Raw genomic sequence first — 22,670 nt, forward strand, 5'->3', positions numbered from 1 at the left:
CAAGTACTTCATTTGCATCCTTTCCCGCTTTTTTGAGGATATCTATCGTTGAACCGTCTTCCCCGGGGGCTTTCCCACTTTTCATGTAATTCAAAGCATGGGTTACTTCCTAGGATGTGATTTCGGGAGTATGATCTTCCGATTTTCCATTTCTCTGAAGATCTAAGTCTATAGTCGTATTGTCAGTGTCATATTTTAATATGTAATGTTTTTAATTATTTTTGTTTTCATAGTTCTATTTGTTTGGCTTCTTACTTAAATAAAACAAAATCATATTTTTTTGGAATCTGTCTATTTTTACCCTGATTTTAGGATTTTTTATAGGTTTTTTTTTTAAATTTTCTCGATATCTCGAGATATTTTTTTTTGGAAATCCCGAATCTCGAGAATTCAAAATTTCGAATCTTGAGATTGAGATATTCTCGGGAAATACCCAACTGTACTCCTGAGTAGTATTAACAGCTGTTAAGTTTAGAGGCCATCTTCTTGAAGGTAATTTTCAGGTGATTTACCTTCAAGGATGTATTTAGACTAGATGACGAAAAGATGATGGGAAACAATAAGCTTATAGGAAAGTAAGTTTAAACATTAAACTTTAATTAACGGAAATGCAAGTACATATACAGCGGACAATGTATAAGTGTTACAAAAAAAAAATAGACGAAAGGCGCCAACTGCGTATCCCTTTTTATGCATTTTTTGGTGATAACATTTTAATTAGTTTATTGCGTCTTGTGTGTGATATCCGTCGTGTGACCAGAGTGCTATGACCGTCTGATGCCCCACACTTGATTTTATCAAGTTATAATAACTCTGTAGGTATTGCATCATATTACATGGCTATTGTTTATTAACTTGCAAAGTTTGGTAAGTATAGCATACTCTGAAAGTTGGGAGGCCGTATAACAGAGCGATAGAGATTTCTGGAGTCTGTAGCGTGAAAAGCGTATACCTTACATGAGACGCGGATGTAGACAAAGAAATGTCCTCGACTGAGTAATTGTTGTCAAATAGGATAGCATCATGGGCGAATGGGTCGTACAAGTTTGCCGTGGGGGTGGTAACTATGCCTCGGTGAGGTGATTTTAAATTGTATAGTATGAAAATGGTCAAATTAAAAATGAAGAGAAACAGAGAAGAGAGTAGGGAATATAGGGACGCAACCCTGTCTGACCGGTTGTGACAAATGGAGGCACTTTTTAAAATGTTATATTTTATTAAAATAGCGATATTTTTAACGGTTTATCAGTAACGTCACGTATTTCATCTTTGCCATTACCGCATATTATAGGTTTGGGTGTAATTGTTCAATAACAAATCATATTCGAGATATAAAGCTGAAATTTAGTACGTCTGTAGTTTGTAGTCACCTATATTACAAAAAAATGCTAAATGTATTTTTATTGTTTCATATTTTGGTGATTACGTAATCTTCTCTGGCTTGAATTTTAATCATCATAGTATATAACAATAAATGCTTCATTAATTTGTAGACAATTAAATTTAAAAAAAATGATCTATAACATGACTAAGCTATTACATAATAAAAAATATATTAATTATTTTAATAGAATGTCGAATAAAAAAAAATGTCTCCGCCGTCCTAAATTTCTCGGAAAAAGTTGTTTTGTCATCCAAAAAACGTTTATTGTAAAGTTAGGTTAGGTAATTATTGTTAAATTTATCTATTATAATTAAAAGCATTTTGATTTGATTTCTTCTTCACGATTGTATCAAAGCAAATCGGAATATTGCCAACAAGATTTTTTCGCTCTACATGTATTATGTACGTGTTATCTCACAAAATGTAAAAAAAGAGAACCACTCTGGATGCAAAAGCAAATAAAAATGTGCATTCTACAGTAAGTATTATCATGTTCATAATGTAGATATCTTATAGAAACATCTGGGATTAAAAAAAATACGATTCATGATAAGATTTAGTTGTAGGTGCTTGTACCTTAAACGCTTGGATGTATGTATCCTGTGATTCTTCCGGGTGTCCCAAATCACTGTACAATTTCCCTACTAATATGCGTACTCTACTCAAGTCAACGTTATTAAAATAGCAACAACGTGCAGCTGAAAATATTCACAATAATTATTATAATATATAAATATGTGTTATAGTAATACCTATTAGTATGGAAACGATACATATAATATAAAAGGTTAATTTCAATAATTCAAGGGGGGACATGCTCGTCGAAGGTCAAAATTGAGTTTTTATTGTATTTTCAAACCACGATCCTGGACACTCCTTAAACGTTGTAGATAATTTATTGATATAATTTTGAAGCCTTATTATCCTTTATAGTTATTTTAAACATTTGATGACTGCATAAAGTATTTTTGTTACATAAAATAGTATTCTTTTAAACCTCTCGCTCTAATGTTTTAGAATATAGTCATATTTCGGTACATAACTGTGCAGTAGTGTTAAGATTTTTTACGTTTATTAATTTTTTAACGCATTTATGAAACCATTAGTATAATTTATTACGAAATATTTTTTGTAAAATATTCACGATAAAAAATTAAATTGATAATCTCTGTGATCCCAAATTTGACAAGAATTAGGCATTTTATTATTCAAAAAATCGGCAAGATTTACAAATTTGAAGATGATTCTAAAGATACTTATTATAAGCTATGTCTTTGACCATTTAAGTGTGATAAACATCTTATGAATAATGATTGCTTTATAATAATTATTGACCTAAGAATAAGGTAGTGTTTTTTTGAAATACGCCATTTCTTTTGTCATTCCCCAGTGGTTAAGCTACAACATACGGCCGTAGCCATAAATTGACAAACTATAATTAAAGTAGGGAGTAAAATTATGTTAATGCGCGTGTTTGAACATGTACCTAACCGAATTTTTTTTTATTTTTTTTTAAACGGTACATGTTCAAACACGCGCGTCAATATCATTTTACTCCCTACTTCAATTATAGTTTGTCAATTTATGGCTACGGCCGCATGTTGTAGCTTAACTACTGGGGAATGACAAAAGAAATGGCGTATTTCAAAAAAACACTACCTTATTCTTATGTCAATAATTATTATAAAGCAATCATTATTCATAAGATGTTTATCATACTTGAATGGTCAAAGACATAGCTTATAATAAATATCTTTAGAATCATCTTCAAATGTGTTAATTTTGCCGATTTTTTGAATAATAAAATGCGTAATTCTTGTCAAATTTGGGATCACAGAGATTATCAATATAATTTTTTATCGTGAATATTTTACAAAAATTATCTCGTAATAAATTATACCAATGGTTTCATAAATGCGTTTAAAAATTAATAAACGTAAAAAATCTTAACACCATTGCATAGTTATGTACCGAAATATGACTATATTCTAAAACATTAGAGCGAGAGGTTTAAAAGAATACTATTTTATGTAACAAAAATACTTTATGCAGTCATCAAATGTTTAAAATAACTATAAAGGACAATAAGGCTTCAAAATTATATAAATAGATTATCTACAACATTTAAGGAGTGTCCAGGATCATGGTTTGAAAATACAATAAAAACTCAATTTTGACCTTCGACGAGCATGTCCCCCCTTAAGTACATAAAGTGAACATACAAATTTAAACGACAAAAAGTATAATATTGCGTATCTGCTCTCTGGGTCCCAAAGTTATTATGAAAATGTTTTTCAAAAAACGGTTTAAAGATCGTATTAAGCATATTATTATATTCTAATTGATTTAAGTTTTGGGTTGTGTACCATTCCATTTGAATCGTTTTTTGCGTCCCGGGTTACAGGTACCTACAGTTAATTCCCATATAATATAGAATGAAATAAAGTAATACAAGATAAAACCCATATTTCCCAATGAGTAAGGAAAGCATCGAATATTCGTGTTAAACAATTAGATTTTTTTTTTTTTTAGTAATTCATGCTTTCCTATTTTTTTTTCTTTTGAGCATGTCCGATCCTAATAGATTCATATCATTATGGACCTCCACAAGGTGGATGTTTGTATTAACAGGTTTTTAACTAGAAATGGATGTTAGCCACTTGCTCAATCTATCTGGTACATACTCTAACTCCAAACACAAATTGAAAAACGATATGTAGATATATTTTCCAGACCTAGGATTCGAACCTAGGACCCACGATATTATAAGCCGACGCGTAAGCCGCTCGGTCATCGTAGGTGTCAACCTGAAGCTTTATTTAGTGGGTTATTAGATTTTAACCTTCTATGTTGTAATTATTTATTATATATAAGCAAGAATTAACTGTATCTATTCGTTGTCAACATGTATTTAGCATTGATGAGTGTGCATAGTGCTTGAAAATGCCTAAAGGCGAAACCCGGGTTGCAGAAAAATACTCAAATGAAATAGTAAAAAATTAAAATAAATAAGAATTCACATACATATTGGGTTAGGTTAGGTTAGGTATCAAGATAAGATAGAGTGTATTATCTCATGAAGCCACTAGTATCTATATAATAATATAATAGGTATATTTTGCATCTACTCACCCGTAATAATATGCAGTCTGCTAATGATACTTCCACCGCAGGAGTAGTGATAGCCAATATTAATGTCATATACGCCTGTAATCTCTATAATGCCTGCGTGCCAAGGGAATTCTCCTTTCTTTGCATATTTATCAATATTTTCTGTCGCATTAGAAGATGTGTGCGGTACTGCTCTTCCGCATGCTATAAAAACGCATTTATAAGTATTAAACTTAACTATCATTATTATTCCGGACACAATTGTTTATTGTTGGGTTCGTTGGGTTTAAAGTAAATAGATTTTTTCAACTAAAATTAATTATTACCCATTTGTTGATTAACAGTTTTAGAGCTCTTAAAAAAACATTTTTTTTCTGTAGGATCATTACACATAAAATTTAGGTTTAAATATACATCAAAACCTGATAATTAAAAAAGTAACATCAACATATCTACTAAGGTTTATTTCACCATTAATATTGTTGTATTGTAATGTACGAGTATAATAGAGATGAGATAGAGCAAAATATTTATTTTCAACTGTATTTTACCGAGTAGATATTAAAGTTAAGAAATGCTGTGCAAGAAATGGAATGAAAATGGGAATGGGACGTACAGCAAAATATATTGTTATCAATACTTCGGATATTATAATCTATGCAATTTAACAATTTCCGCGCGCTACATTTTTTTTGCATGAACAGTTGAACTGATTTCAGTGGTTGATGCTTGAATGAAATCCTGGGTCCCAAGAAGAGTGTCAAAAAATGTTAACACTAAACAATAATGAATATACATAATTTGAAAACATATCATGCATATACCTACACACTAGAAAAAATCGTTTTGTAGAAAAAAAAATATGACACCCGACGGGGCTCGAACCTGTATCTGCTGGATTCGCGCTATTTTGTTTTACCAATTAAACTACGGACGCCTTAGGTAATTCTAGTGTGTATATGCATGAGATGTTTTCAAATTATGTATATTCAGTACCTATATGTATAGAATTTTACATTCTGAAATCTTGTGTCTTATTCGTTGAATAAAAGAAATAGTTTACTAAACTATAAAATAGGTCAAATTTCATGTTTTTTTCGATGTCCAGCGGAAAAAAAAGTTCAATGCAACATTGATAACAGGTGTTATTTGAATAACTCTTAATATGTCATATTCCCCAAATGAGACGTAAAATTTAAATTATAATGTTTCAAAATATATTTTCCCGCATGCTCCCATCCTGCCAAAATAGGATAAAAAGGTATTTTTTAATTAAGCGAGTCACTTTTTATCTGTTGGCATGTAAATTAGGAATCATATTTTCTTTCACGTCATAGTAGTATGGCTATGGACAGGAAAGATTTTTTTTAAATTCTACAACTTTGAGATATGAATATTGTCCCAAATTTCGGGTTATGAACCCATCCTCAGACTACGAGAAGATAAAATAAAAAATACAAGAAATACGACATACTCGTATTGCTTTCAATTATTTATCATCGGTAAATTATTGGTCAAATTATTTCATATATTATCCATCAGAGATGGATCCATTGGCTGACTGGTATCTAGGCTGTTTATTATTTTTGGTGAACATAATGAGTTTAATGATCCAGTGAATTTAAGTGGTAAATATAACGTGGAAAGACCTGACCATATAAGTAATCGATGAAAAATGCTACAGGTTTATAAAAAGATTATGTAATATAATATGTCTTCAAACCAGTTCTGTCAGATAAGACTTCAAATTTCAGGTTTAGATTGTTTTTAAACGGTAGTTGAAAATTACCCAAAGAATTACGGCATTTTCCAGCATAAAAAAATTAACGTAATTGAAAGTGGTCAACTATCAAAACGTAATAAAAAAATACGCCTTAGGTACCTATCGTGCAATCAAATTTTATTTTTAAATTTCAATGCTAAACAAAACAACGTTTTATTTTATAAATTTAATATAATATGAAATCACATTATAATGAGAAAGCCGGTTATGTAATTAAGATCTTGTCATCTGGTGCTGGTCATCGTTTATGTAAGTGCATATAAATTATTAAATGTATATAGTACATCCTGAGAAAAGCGTAAAAAAACATATTATACATTCAATTTTGAAACATCCAAGTAGTTTAGATAATATGGCTCAATAGCGGCTGGTCCATTAGGTCAATTGGTCAATGACCCTCCAAAAATAAACATCTTACAATCTATGTAGGTTATAATCTAAGATGTAGGTACAATGTTTTATAATAATTATCGGCTAACACGACGTCAAGGCGAGATGCACACGGACGGACGAACTGTGTGTATAAAATTCAAACAAAAGGAATCCGCTCGGTCGCTATACCTTGGGCATTTGGGAATATGCCGGGATAAAATATTTCTACATATTTCTCTTTCTCTCTCATTTTCCATATGTGAAACGGAGAAAACACACATTTCGCCAGTCTTTTTTTTAATTTGTTTTGAGACAGCATAGGCAAGATTTTCTTCATTGTCCCAGAAAGAGATAACAATACATTTTTCAGTGTGTTAAAGGAAACAGGTATAAAACGTAGTTCCGTTATTATTTATTATTGCCTCGCGATTTCATCGAGCATGTATTAAATTACCTACCAAGCATGGTTTCAACCGTATTATTTTTTATATTTTTATTATTTCAAACTTCCTATTGTTGTCTGAAAGTTTCATATTATGCAATGTCATTGTTTGTTTTGTAATATTATAGTACTCAACCAAAAATAGCTTTTTAGTTTAGTTTAAATACAACCTTTGACTAAAACGCATCGACTGCATTCATTGTGTTAAACAGTTAAAACATTGTATAAAAGTTACCCTTTAAAATGTAATCTGCTATATTAATCGTAAAAGTTACCTTCTAATAACATCAGTGGAAATATAAAAAGTGTTTATATAAATACATGATCCCGCCATTTCATAATAGTACACAACACTTTTTCTGGTAGTGACAGTTTAATGAAAAATTAAGCTAATAAGCTACGGAGTTTTTATTAAATATTTTTGATTGTTTGATGTTAAAATAGACATTTTTTTTGAAGGTTAAGTAGGTATCTATATTTTTAACTAACAATTTATAGCACTTCTTTTATAATGTATAAAAAGCCAATTTGCCATACGTCTTTTAAGTGTACAACGAAAATGCAAATTAAAATAATATAAAACTGACCTACCAAACCATCGAGCATAGAGCCGCCAATGATATGGCTGGATTATAAATATAATACATATTATTGTTATTGAATTTATATTTTAAAACCTAAAATAATATTATATATATATATATATATATATATATATTATTTACCTACTGAAATGTTGCATTGCACAAAAAAAATATTACAGTGCATTGATAAAATAAGGGTTCAGATCAATAGAAATGTGTTTAGTATTTAGTCAATTTGACATTAATAACTGTTATAATATAATATTAAAACTATTATATTTGTTATTAGTTTATTAGTATTGATGCTATAGCTTTCCAATTTAATTATGTAGTATTTTCGTACTTGCAATGCACTTTGGAATAGTGTGGTCCCAAGAGCCATCTTGGCAAACCAAGTTCGGTAATCGTTCATCGGAGTAGTGACCCACTTCGCACGATGCTATGGCTAATGTCCCAGAGGGAACAGGTGCGTCGCAGCCGATTGTCTGATTCTTTTGTTTGGAGAGTCGGTTGGAACAATTGAACTTGACTGTTAAACTTTGGAGAGAGTCGCACAATTCTGAAATAAAAACAAGAACATTAAGCTATCAGCAGATTATTGCATTAATGCACATATTGTTCGATTTGTTTATTACCAGCAACCTCCTATTATGAGACATCACCCTCAAAGTAAATGCCACCCCATGACAATTAATTGTCACCTCTATTTTTTCTACAATATTCTCCATTTGACATGTTAGATATAATAATTATATGTATAACCATATTGTCAAACGAATATTTTTTTGAAACTTAATATTATATAGTAAATCAAAAGTGTAACCAAGAGATAAACAAAATTAGGTATATCAAATCCAAAAAAATGTTTTATGAATCAAACTCATGCTTAGATAAGTAAAGAAAAGAATATGAGGTCAACCAAAAGTTCAATAAAGTCTCAAAATTTTAATATTAAGTAAGTAACAAAGAATAAAATCTAATTATGAATTTTTGTTTTTAGTTAGGTATTTAAATATATGTGGACATAAAATTATTTTTCAATAATAAGCTACGTTTTGTTGTGGACCAAAAGACCTCTTAACATAACGATTTAAATCCAATAATATTATTATCAGATATATAATGATATCTAATGCGGGCCAAAAAGAGATCCTCATCAATGTCACCCAGCTCGAACAGGTGAAAAGCTACATCTATCTGGGACAACAAGTGTCTATAGATGGATGTATATTTGATGAAATTGCTAGAGTGCTTTTGGCCACCTAAATAATGTCTTCAAAAGTGACCTTCCACTGTGCCTAAAGCGCAAAGTGTTCAATCAGTGTGTGCTTCCCGTGATCACATATGCGTATGAAACATGGACCATAAGTAAAAGAGAAATCCGGAAACTTAGAGTAGCACAACGTGGTATGGCGAGATGCATGCTGGGCATAACGTGAAAAGACAAAAAGAGGAATGAGTGGATAAGGAAGAAGACAAGGGTTTGCGACGTAATAGAGTTTATTAAAATCCTTAAATGGAGATAGGCTGGACACATAGCTCGAAGAAGAGACAATCATTGGACAAATCTAGTCATCTAGTGGTATCCAAGAAATACAAAACGTCCGCAAGGTAGTAAGGCGTAGTGCGTAAGGCGCTTGCCTTCCACCCGAGAGTTCCTGGGTTCGATACCCGGTCAGGACACACAATATTTATGTGTTTGTCTCAAAGCCTGGGTGTTTGTGATTGTTCAAAATTACTAACAACCACCTTGTACGAAAAAGCAAGGACATGGTTATTAATAATTCAAAAAAAAAAAAAAGGTAGACCTAGAGGCCGCTGGATCGATTAAATGATAAAGTTCTGCGGAAGTACGTGGCAACGCAATGCACAGGACCGAGAAAAGTGGAAGCAGCTTGAAGAGGCCTTCATCCATCAGTGGATAGATTCAAGCTGATGATGATGATGATATAATGATCCACTGCTAGATGAAGGCCTCCCCATAGGTATCACCACTCTTCTCGATCCCTAGTGTTTTGCTGCTATATGCATTTATGAGTTCGTCTATCCAGCGGGTTTTAGAGTGTCACTGTGGGCATATCCCATTGATAAGCACTGTCTGGCGGTTGTCCACTTGACTCACCGAGTGACATGTCCGGTCCGTTGCCATTTTATCTGGTTAGCGACCTCTATCATATCGCGCACTCTTGTCTGGTTCCATATTCATCGCTTTCTTTTGTGGGTTCTATGACAAAACAGACCAGTGATAAAACAGAACAATGATAAATATTACTATGACCTTTCAGGAAAATTTTATATTGAAAAAAGGATTTTATATTGAAATTGTCCTATCTCTATTATGTTGATAGATTTTTAATAGCACAGATTTTCAATACGCCATAATAAATCAAACTATGTACCTAATTTCTGCATTCCGAATTGCTAGAAAGCCTCAACTAAACGGGACTTTGCCGGCAAGCTTAGGATGTCTCATCTTAATCAATATAATAATGACCTAACCTAACCTAATCTAAATAGATTCCACAAAAATTAATGTTTCATTTTTCCCCTGGCTGTTCGGTTTTGTCATGTTCTGTTTTGTCCAGTTACCCTTTTGTAATAGGCCGCATTATGTCCAACATGCAACTTTCTATGCCACGTTGCGTTATGAGATTATGATATTAGATATAAAACAAAGGAGTTAAATGGGTGGTCAAAAGAAAGTCAAGTGACGTATTTTTCATGCACGTAGATCATTTAATAAACTAGTCACATTATAGTGACTAGGTATACATTATATTATGGCGAAATCACTCACTCAAACAAGTTCCGAGGTCCGACTTCCAGTTGTTAGTGTCACTGCAAACGTTTATTTCAGAAGAAGGACTGAACCCATCTGAACAATTTAAAGAGATAACTGACAAAGGCGGCACAACGTCTCCTGGGTTCTTGTCTTCCATATTTAATACAGAAAATATACCGTTTGACGGATGATTCGGTAATATGCAGCCATCACTGAAAAAATAATGTTTGTGGTATAATGCGCATATCATCATCCGGAGTCGATCCAATGTCGAAGGTCTCGGGTTCGAATCTCAGGTCTGGAAAAATTCACATTTTGTGTGATTGAACCCATAGTATGAACCTAATAAAATCTCGTAAAAAAACAAAAATATTTTGATATACCTTCCATTCTGTGATGATCTTCTTAGTATCGAACATGGTATACAGATGTAGGTATATTTAAAAAAATACAAATTGATAATAAACTCTGTTTTAATCTGAGCTTACTTCGAGAATGAATTTACAAATTAAAATTATATGACTTTTATTAAATAATTAAATAATGTGTAATTACTGTGAAAATTAAGTTCATTATAATTTAGTTTTTCAGAAATAATGAACATCACAACAATTTAAAGTTTTGATAGAGATTTACTTGATGAAAAGTGGTTTTATGTAAACATTTGTATTTTTCATTAAAAAATATTAGTTTTACTGAACATTAAATTTTACCCTTCGGCATTTTAAAGTTTTGTAACTATGTACTTGATATTAATTATGTGGGTGGGATCCCCGTAATGTTTTACATGATTGAACACTTACGCTCTGGCTGGCGGCTGCGCACCTGAAGTGGGAGATTCTTTCGCAGTAATTACTGCTGAAAGAGAATACAAAACAAATGAATAGGTCATCTTATAATAATTTCAGGTAAAGTTTCCCACACGCGCAGTACGCGTCAGCCGCAGTGAAGCGGAAAAAAAATCACCCAAAAAGAGGGCTCCATAGATTACGTTTGTCATCCCACCATCCCGAAATATTTCAAATCCCTGGCTAAATTACGTAACATTTTTAGATAGGTACCTTCTAAACTGGTCTAAAAAAATTGGTGAATATTATAATATAATATAGGTAAACAAAAAAAAAAAAAACCTAATAAAGTGTAACGTAATACATGGACGACTCCTTACCGCACCCGCTTTCTTATATGGGTTATCACAAAGTGGACACTCCGCAATGAGATTTAGAAAGTCTCTGACAATATTATTGTCTTTATGACCATTAATTGCAATGTAAACATCGATGGCTCTACTCTAGCCTTGGTAGTCAAGCAAGAGTAGATGCGTAAGAGAGCGCTTTCAAATCAAACGTAACCGTCCGAACGTACAAGAATAAAAATGGGAATTCGATTATTAGAGGACTGTAAAAGGTTCATATGAAATCTCCATTTTTTACAAAATTGAAAAAAAAAATTGTTATTAGATACAATTATAAATGTATGTTTTTCATATTAATTAATTCTTCATGCATACGTGTGAAATAAGTAGGTGTAGTAGTCATAAATCTAAAATATTTTCTACATAACAGGCTTTTTAGCCAAATCCAACCACATGCATGGCCGTTTGTCGTTTATTTGAGGCAAATACATAAAATAATATATTATATTATAATTCATTCATAAAAAATTATTTATGACGCCTTTTGCTTGTGAACAAATATTATTTTTCTATTATTTCGTAATTGTCATTTTATATTTTTTTATATTTTTACAGAAGAAAAAGAAGATAAGTGGTTTTTATTTGTGTTTTTGACGACTCATTTTTGCGTTTTTTTCTTCTTCCAAAAACAGATATTTTTTCTTATTGTTAAAAACATTTCGCAACTTACTTATATGCTGGACGATCCAATTTTGGCTCGCAACACATAGGGCTGTCCGCCAAGAAATAACCATGAACGTAGGGTAAATATAGAAGCAAGTGGGCGCGGTATAACTGCTTGGGGGATAGAGAAAAAAAACGTAACCACTAAATAATGACGTTAATAGGCGGACAGGCTGGGTCTAATACAGTAAGTTGGGTACTAATTACATGTTGTAAATTACCATTGCACGTTGGAAATTCGTTGATCCAATCATCGATAAACTCGTTGCAGACATTGTTCTCTCTGTTTGAAGGAATAAAACCTTTTTCACATCTCAAATTCATCTGCGACCTGTGTGGAACATCTTCTCCCGGCGCCGCTTCGCGCGATCCAATAAGCTCGAATTTTCCGTTCGGAGGATTATTTGGCATCGTGCAGCCTTGCCTACAAATATCGACCATATTATTATTAATATTAGGCTAGGTACTTAATAAAAACAAAACAATTTGAAGGCACCTCAAATCATTACGCTAGGTTTGTCAGTGTACGCGGCAGCCCACCAGTAAAAAAACTTTGTCAAGAACCATCTACTCTGTAACTGTTAATTCAGAAATGTGGTGATACTCTGATGTCAAGAGATTTAATAATTAAAATACAACACACTGACTATAATAATATAGTACTTATTTCACATTATTTAATAATCTACATAATATCTATCTAGTTATTATTATTATGTAATTATCCTAAAAAAATTGGAAAACACACCAATTTATTATTTTAATGCCATTTTGTTGATTTTTAAGCGATTTCACTTAGATTTTTAGAGTCCCCAACATACTTCAATTCAAATCCAGCACAATCTTATAAAACTTAACATAATCACAGATATACCTACTACTTTTAAAAACGCGTTTCCTATACATTTCGCTGATTTTCTCGACATTTAAAATCTGCGCTGTCAACATTTATTATATGATTACTTTCACGTGACTTATTTCAATACATACATTATGTAATTTAATTAAATCTAATAGGGTCACTCCACATTGGAGTTCAATGATTATTATATCGTAAAAATGATTAAAACTCCACATCAAAATGCATTGATTAATCAAATCCTTCACCATAAAATGATACTTCACAGGATGCAATGCATCAGTTGACAGACTATATCGGTTTCGTTTGTTTATCAGGCGTAATATTTTCACTTTCAAATATCGAATCATTTGAACTGTCAGAATAATTCATGTATAACGTAAACATATTGTATGTAGGTAGGTAAATGAAATTCATTTATGACGTTTTGTATACGTAATAATTAATACATTACATATAAAATATTATTTTATTAGTATTAATATTATACAATATATTTCTTCTTCTTTTATGTTCCTTGCTTATCAAAGCCTAAATGAGTAACTAACAAGACCTTTTGCGAGAAATCATTTTTTTCAATGACCTTTCTCCGTTTAATAAACAAAACCTATTATTAAAACGTTTTTATTAGCTCGTATTCTTGTTTGTCCGGTGGTTGTTTGTCCAGTACAAATCTTGCAATCGAGTTTTAACTAACTTCCCGACTAGCTAGACATTTGAAACTTTTAGAATAGGTATATCAGAACACGATGCCAATGCATTTTTTTAATACTTTTAGCCATCTTTAAGCAGAATTGAATTCAATTTCAGTTAATTCTGTTTTTTATGGAATGTTATTCAAGAAAAATCCGTAAAAAGTAAAAGACTATTATTGGTTGCTAAGGGGGTGGTCCTAGCAACTGAATTATTGATATATACGTGCGTTACTATGGAAATCAAAATGAAATGTCAAAATGACATTTCAGTATTCTATATTTGTTTGTTTTTTTATTTACTTCATACAAGTTTTTTACTTCATCACTTACAAGCACAAGTTTGAACATACTGAGCATAATAATTCGACAGAAAAATGAAAATTGTCGACTATTTGATAAGGGCACAAGCGATCTGCAAGTCTAGCGAGGTTGCTGGATCTGCTGGTGTACATAATTAATATGTACCTATAATATAATATACCTATTAGGTATATAGTTATTCTAGAGCTATTTCAATTTTGGCGAGCGATTGTGTGCCTTGTTTATCATTAAAAAAATCTTCCTCTCATCTTCTTTATTGAAAAACAAAAGTGTGAATTTGAGAAATCTCGACCCCGATTACTGCTGAGTATTTGATTGATCCATAATAATTTACCATTCGACGCGCGACTATTTTTTACCACGCATTTATTTGCGAACATATTTTTTTTATGACATGGTTGATAATTTCCAACATGGCGACCCTGCAATCGTCCATATTTAGATTTTAAAATGCACTTTCACTAATATAAAAACATTTCTGAGAAACTATTCTAAGCCCGATCAACTGGCACATACTTTATTTTATTTATTATTGTTCTTGTGAGATTGTAATCGCTAATTGATTGACAATAGCGTATCAAACTTTAAGCCCCTCTGCGCGCTTACTATACTTATATGACAATCTTTATTCATTGTTTTGTACATTTTTACGTTTATTACATTAATAACTTACTTAATGAATATTATATTTTTAATGCTCCTTTAACTGAACAAAAGTTTTGGTCGTCATTTTTAATTGGTCTTTAAATTAAAAGGTAATGCTTCTATATTGGTTATCACAGTAATTTAAAACTCATCTAAACCCAACTTTGTTGACTTTTAACACTTTCACATCGTTTATATATTCTAAAAACGTATCCCGGTTAAATCGAACACATTAAGAAACGCATAGCACACCAAATATTTAAAACCTATCTAAACTTAACTTTGTTGACTTTTAACACTTTCATTATTGTTTATACAATAAATTCAAAAATGTATGTCGGTTAAATCGAACACATTATAAAACGAAATAACATTTATATATTTTTTTTTGTTTTAATGTCGACATTTTTACGCATCCCATTCACGTGTCCAAATTCAAACTAACATTTCACCACAATATTTATGACATACCTATCTATATAAATAATGTTCCATTTTTTTGTTCACAATAATACTGTAAGTATTTTTTTATTGGAACCAAATATAGATGTTAAAATTTAATAACCTAATATTATAACCCAAAAATATTTAAAAGCCATTCAATAATAATAATTGGTAATAATATAATATAAATATCATTTACTTCTTCATATTACTTCTAACGTCAGTTCTCTTTCCACAATTGATAAATGTGGTGAAAAAATTATCTATTTCCATTACCTTGCCTACTAAAGAAACAGTAGGTCTATTAGACATTCAAATAAATTATTATTTTCACTCCTTAGCGGAGAATTTCGAAGCACACAGGAAGTTTTCATAAAACCTTTTTGAAGAAATAGTTGTCAATGGAAACAAGTAAAAACTCCGGCGCCGTCAAGGCAAGTATTTTTTATGAGATTTACTTCACAATTTTATTAAAATCTATCACCATATTTTTATTAGGATGCCAAGTTGTCTGCGAGTCTTAGCGAGATAGCTGGCTCTACTAAAAAACGTCAATCACAATGGGACATTAAAGTTTATCAATCATATTTTATTTTTGTCCATATTTTGAGTAGCTTGGCAACGATAGGTACACAATAAGCTACAACGCAACGAAAGGAAAAATCAAACTTAATTTTGACATTAGATATCTGTCTGTCTGAGAATTGCTTATAAACCTACTGGGCTAATTAATTTTAGACTCAGACCATAATGATTTTTGAATTATTAAATTATTTCATTTCTATAAAATTATTTTTTGATTTGATTTTTCTCTAGTTGATTTACTTGTACTTTTTATTCTAAATGTCATGTTGTGAACGTCTTGAATTAATAATTTGTTATGTGCTCAACGTGTCTTTTTTAAATAAATAAATAAAATAAGATTGAAAATTATCGTATGCGAGTTTTGTTTAACAACTCACTGATAATATTATTCAAGTGAATGAAACATAAGACACTTACTTGCTTATTATATTTTCTATAAAGTCTTTATGTAAAAAAGGCTTCGTGAACGCCGAATATGTGTTCGTACTGCATTTATCACCTTTCTCACTGGCAGGGCCAGTGCTGACAATTCCTCTCAAATACCATGTGTCAGTCTTTCGTTCGAGACTGCTCACAACTAGACCACCTCCACTATCTCCTTGACAGACACCAATTCCTGGTAAAACGATCATTAATTACTTATTCTAAAATGTATATACAACTAGGATTCACAATACTTAGGCGACACATTGTCATTATTTTTTTACCATAATTTATTTTATTATTATATCAAACTTATACATAAGCTTCAAACCTCAAAAATCAATATCAACATTTACCAGTGGTAGATCCTGCACAAAGTTTGTCCCAACCGATATATTTATAGAATCCCGATGGTGACTCTGATTTGCATCGTGTTTTTGAAATGATGGGCATAATAGCTGTCTTCAATACTTTGGATACATCTCCATCTACTTGTACGAGTCCGAACCCTGCAACCTGAAAAAGTTACATAACAACCGTCAGTAATGGCTTCGAGAAAGCTGTGGGCAGGCAATTTGTTTTCACTGGATGTTTATCGTTATATCTTATATCTATCCGATTCGGTTATTACTGAGAGTACCTGTCAGTAATATTATTATGGTATGCCCTAGGAAAACGCTTTAAGACTGGCACAAGAAGAGTAGATTATTAAATGTGTGGCTTGGTGTCTATTATCCTCAACCCAATAGATGAACTCTAAGCTCTATATTTTTGGATTAATAATAGCATGTTAAAAATCTCTAAAAATAAATAAACATTTAATTAACAGCTTTTCTTCTTTCATCTAGAATGATATTTACGCCTTAATTGAAGCATATGGAGACCATGCTGCGCCTATAGGAATCCTCGTCTCTCGCCAGTCATCTTGCGTATTCCCAGGTCATACCAGCATTTAGAACTCATCCACATACTAAATTACATTATATGAATAGTGTTTAGCGGCCTTACGGGATGCCGAAACGAGATCTTGATATTCTCTTTAAACCGAACTAGATACAACGTCACTTCTTCACTTTTAAAGTGATAAAAGAGACAGTATGGTCAAAATTTTATTCTTATCTCTTGGTTTGCGATTGATATTATTTCAAAAAATGTTGGTCTTCTTCGCGTTGATTTTTAAACTGACGGGGGACGAATCGGTGGTCAATGGCTGGTTGAGCCCGAGTGGGCATACTGATGCCAGTACTGATGTGCCCATAGCAAAAAAAAATCAGACATTGCCATCTTCTGGCCTCCCTGCGGCAACTGCCGGGAAATGCAACATGCAACTGTTGCTAACGGCAAGGGGAGAGTGAGCGGTAAATGAGAACGTCCTCCTGGCTAAGGGAAGGAAACCCCCGTTAGAAAACCTAGTTGAGCCAACCTTCAGAACTCTCTTGGCTCAGGTCTCGGCAGCACTGGGCTAATCATCCTTGAAATCACATTAATGTTTTTATGGCAATAACAGCATAGATTAAAATTCTAATAATGCCTACTTTTATCGATTTTACATTTAAAATCTTCATCTCCCTAAACTTAGTTTCAATAAGAAATTTACCCGCTGTCCATTTGTCATCCTATGTAGCCTCTTTATTCACACCGTTGGTGCTCATACTTGATAAAGCTTAATATACGAAGGACACGCCTAGAGTAAAATAATTTTATTTTAGGCTATCATCAAAATACATATATACAAACCACTGCTTGTACATCAGGTGAAGTCTGATCGTTATCAAATTCGAGGTCATCCAAATTAAAGCAAACTGGCATTATGAGATCAGAATAGTTTAGAGGAGTTTCCAAAAGTAAAATCGCCAAATCATGACCGTAACTAGACGCCTCCCCTCTGTAATCAGCAGGAATTTCAATTCGTTTTACCTGAAACAGTCAAATACAAACTATACCTACATTTATCTATTTATATCATTCTGTCATTTTCACACTTTTACCAGTATCGATATAATAAGAGTTAGAATTATCGATTAATAGCGAATATACACAATATAGACATAATAATTTAATTATTCACAAGTACACGAACGCTAAGATTAAAAATTGACCAGCGCCAGAGATCGCTTAATTAGTATAAACCTTAATTTTACACAACTGCTTGACTTCAATCGACGGAATTTCAAGTATCATAGGTGAGTCAAACACTGAAAGGATAAGGAAGTCATCCGGAAAGTGAAATATGTCAGACTCAGTCCATTCGGTTCAACTTTTTACTAATATGTAACTACTTTGTAGAATTTTCAAAATTGTCAGAATCCAATATGTAGACACTTGTATTACATTTTAAAATTAAACGATAGGTAGGTACTTACGTGATAAATTCAATAAAATAACAAAAGGTACACAATTAAAGAGATTGAGGTTATAATAATTATCAATAAACATTATTACTCCGGTTTTTTGTATGATGAAGGAATCCATGGTTTCCTCTAAATGATTGTAATCGCTGTACACTTTCCCAACAGCTATCCGAAACAAATCCACATCAAATGCTTGTTCTTTCGTCTCGTCGTAAAAACAATGGGCAGCTGAAAAAGCTCCAAAGATTAACAAAAAATAAAATAATTCTCCTTCATAATAGACCGGCCATGGTTAAATGGCTGTCGGTGTTTTACGGCAAGACACATTTCAAAAAGCAAAATAATAGAAATTTATTAGCGAAGCTCACGGATTCAAATTTCATTGCGTCGATTGAGATCTACCGTTTACTTGCGGGATGATTCGCATCAAGCATATTATACCCATAAGAATCGAATCATTTCTTACTATGATGACCATGGCTCCCACATCCTGAAGCAGGTCCCTAGGCTAGGATGTTTGGCGGCCCCCCTACCTATCGCTAAGGGTGAATGCAGTGTGAATCGCTGCAGTAGCGTTTTCAAAAATGGTGTATGCGGTAAAATTAAGTTGTATTTTTAGCGATTTTTTTGTATTTTTAATATGTCCTTATATCTATTTGAATTGTGGAGTTGGAGTATTGGCAGACAGCTTAAAATTGCATCGTACAACCAAATATCATTACAACATTGAAGTTAAACAGCGCCGTAGGCGACTTTTTTTACTATTAGAGCAAAGTTCTGATCTATGTTTATCTCATTTATCTGGTCGACTCACCGCTAGAGCCATGTCAGCCTCCCCTTGTGGGGGCCATGATGATGACCCTAACTACATTAAATTTACGCCTCTCAAGTATTTTAAAACCTTCACTGGATATGGAAAATATATAGAAAAAGTCGCCTGCAGGGACATTTAGAGCAGGTGAGTAAGTATAATATATAAAAAAATCGGTGTGTGTAATTATGTACGCGCTTTAGTAATTATACTTTGGCGTAACATAACAAAAAATAACAAAACAAAATATTATTGCAGAATGTACCTACTTTAGAAGAAAAAAATTTCAAAACCTGTGTTTGAAAAATTTAGAAAATCGCTATTTCCACCATCTTTGCTAAAACAGATGACTGTACAACTATTTTTGTTAACAATAATAATTTATTACAATTCAAAAGTAAAACATAGCCTATTTATTAGTTTAACTGAATCGTGATATTGGTTTTTGTGATGAAACATAATAATTGTTATTGTCTTCAATTATCATAAACCGCTAACAAATAAATTGACATGGGGTATACGATAAATATTATCCTAAACTGTAAAAATATATATTTTTGTGTATGAAGTGTCTAAATATTATAAATTTACAATATACCATTGTTTGAATTATTTACCAAGTCAACATTCACAAAATTTATTTATTTATTGATATATAATTGTACTCATAAATAATAGTTGTAACATTCACTCTTTACCCAACCGGCCAAAGCCACAACCCTCAATATCACAGCTGAAAATTACAGACTCCAGCATTTAGAACACCCGAACGTCGCCGCGCAAAATAAATTATGTTGCATCGGCGGGCAAAACTTCCGTTCCATGGCAAATTAATACGTTACATTTGCGCGCGCAACTTCATCCCACGCCAAAAATACACTCTGATCTGTTTTCCTAAACGCGCCTAAAGAAGTATAACTTCAAATATGAACTACTAACTGTGAAATTAATTTTAATTCAAAGACACGTCGTCTTTCTCCATTATATTGTTTTTATGGTTGAATATTTTAACGTACCACTAATGACGAGAGACCTACTGATGATACTTCCTCCACAATGGTATGATGGGACGGGATCCTCTGTCGCTTGTCCTTTGGTAGTATATATTGCGACATGCCAAGGGAAATCCCCTCTGTTCGCATTGGTTCCATTTATGACTTTTGGTGTACCGTGGGGTGTTGTTTTCCCGCATTCTGTGGAATAAATACCTAGTTGTATTTCAAATGTTTTACTTTTACACGGTTTGCAGCATTCAGAGTATAGCGGAACATATTGAAGTGCAGCTCCGGTTCAGGATATCGTTCTTTCTCGTGGAATCCTCGAAGACAGCGAGCTGTCTCGTAAAATCCTCGAGCTTCGTCACAATATTTAGTACATAATAACAGTGAGCTAAATTGTTCGTATGCATCTAGGTATATTTTTTCCATGAATGCATTTCTAGACGTATCCGGAAATTTCTACGTAAACAGTTCACGCCAAGACACTTATTAGTGTGCCTAGTTCTAGTTCGTGTATCATTTAATCAAATGACGAGTTCATCGTTGAACATTTCGCCGTGGAGTATATTTGTACGTATGCTACAACATGTGGCGAATTTTATGAGATGTCTTTACTAGATTAGGTAAGGTTAGGTTAGGTTGGAGCTAATTTAATTGGAACAATACTACTTGCAAATTATCGCCGCATTTTGTAAGATACGTACAAATGTATTCCACGGTGAAATGTTCAACGAAGAACTCGTCATTTTATTAAATGCTATACGAACTCATGTTTCACGTACTGCGCCGCACGAATAAGTGTCCCACGATGAACTGCATACGTACAACTTACATAATAGGTAAGTTGTACGTATGCAGTTCATATAACCATTTCTAGATGCATGGGTAGATAATACAACACTTATTGAGGCGTTTAAAAGTAAAAGCCGAAATGGCGTGCTTAAATGATTAGTACCTATTCTTGATAGTTTATTATTTCCACTCCATTGAATTTCCGATTAAGAATAATATGCCAATTTTTATTAGCGAATAAATCAATAATTTCAATAAAAATAATCTAAATAAAATTGGACAAACCGGCATTTACCTGTAACTATTTTTAAGGGCCTACATGTGCTACGTGAATCAAAATAGAGAATTTATAGTAGTTTCAGAGTATAAGCCTGGCCATTCCTTAAATGTCGTAGAAAAAGCTATTTACATAATATTATGCATATTATTTGAAGCCCTATTATTTATTTAGATTATTTATATTAAACATTCTATGATTGCATAAAGTATTGTTATTGCGTAAAATAGTAATCTTTTAAACCTCTCGATCGAATGGTTTAGATTAGTTTAGAATAGTCATGTATCAGTACAACCAGTGCCATGGTTTTTTCACTTTTTTATTCAATACTTTTTCAACGCATACATAAAACTGCTATTGTTTAACATTATATAGTAAAGTATTTACTGTAGAAAATTATATTTGCAATCTCTGTGGAGCTAAATCTAACACAAATCTGACAAGATTTAGACTTTTTTTTAAAACCGATGGCTGATTTGCATCAGTCCGGAGAATATAATGCTTCTTCAATGATGCATGTATACAAGCAAAAAAACAAGTAAATTTATAAATGTATTATGAAAAATGTAAATAACACACCTACGACGATACAATATTGTATCAGGATATGATCCACAACATTAAAGTAAATTATTAATAATTAAAACTTATTAAATTTCCAGATATTTCTATCAGAAGTATCACATTACGGAGGCTTGACCTCCGGAACTAATTTATTATCACCTGCGATGCAGCTCGGCATCTTTAATCCCCATACTCCGTCGTTGCAGAATATTTTATTGGTACTGGTAATCGAATGATGACCTGGGAGACAAATTGACGAAGCAGTTGTTCCAGAGGGCAATATTGTGTCGCAACTACCTCTGATGGACTTTCCTTTTTTAGAAGGAATCGTACAAGTGAATTTAACCGTTGATGATTTTGGCGGCTTGCATACTTCTGTAAATAAAAACAATAAAAAACCCGAGTAAAATGATGTCGATAATATTTAACAACAAATCAATAGATAGGTAAGATGAAAGCGATCCACTCCGATTTTTACTATTTTTACTTTTATGTCTACTTATCTGAAAAATCCATTTTGACGTACATATTAAAATATACAATATATTCTCGAACAGTATAACTGTATCAACTACCTATGATTATCGTA

At 32.2% G+C, this 22,670-nt stretch overlaps 1 protein-coding gene across 1 annotated transcript; it reads right to left on the reverse strand.

Annotated features, from left to right (window-relative positions):
- Positions 1-1,894: 1,894 nt before the first annotated feature.
- LOC147075317 (uncharacterized) lies at positions 1,895-22,321 on the reverse strand. Its single transcript, XM_085942920.1, has 13 exons — positions 22,241-22,321; positions 20,467-20,643; positions 18,731-18,867; positions 18,026-18,205; positions 16,645-16,804; positions 16,283-16,481; positions 12,538-12,740; positions 11,262-11,316; positions 10,474-10,670; positions 8,020-8,235; positions 4,517-4,699; positions 1,961-2,082; positions 1,895-1,906 (listed from the first exon to the last, which is right to left on the reverse strand). Exons 1-13 carry the CDS (start codon positions 22,257-22,259, stop codon positions 1,895-1,897), a joined length of 1,860 nt encoding a protein of 619 aa, XP_085799046.1. The 5' UTR covers positions 22,260-22,321.
- Positions 22,322-22,670: the final 349 nt, after the last annotated feature.

This window comes from Rhyacophila brunnea, unplaced genomic scaffold (assembly GCF_057557595.1).
Source record: "Rhyacophila brunnea isolate RB1 unplaced genomic scaffold, BYU_Rbru_1.0 scaffold_15, whole genome shotgun sequence".
Classification (NCBI taxonomy): domain Eukaryota; kingdom Metazoa; phylum Arthropoda; class Insecta; order Trichoptera; family Rhyacophilidae; genus Rhyacophila; species Rhyacophila brunnea.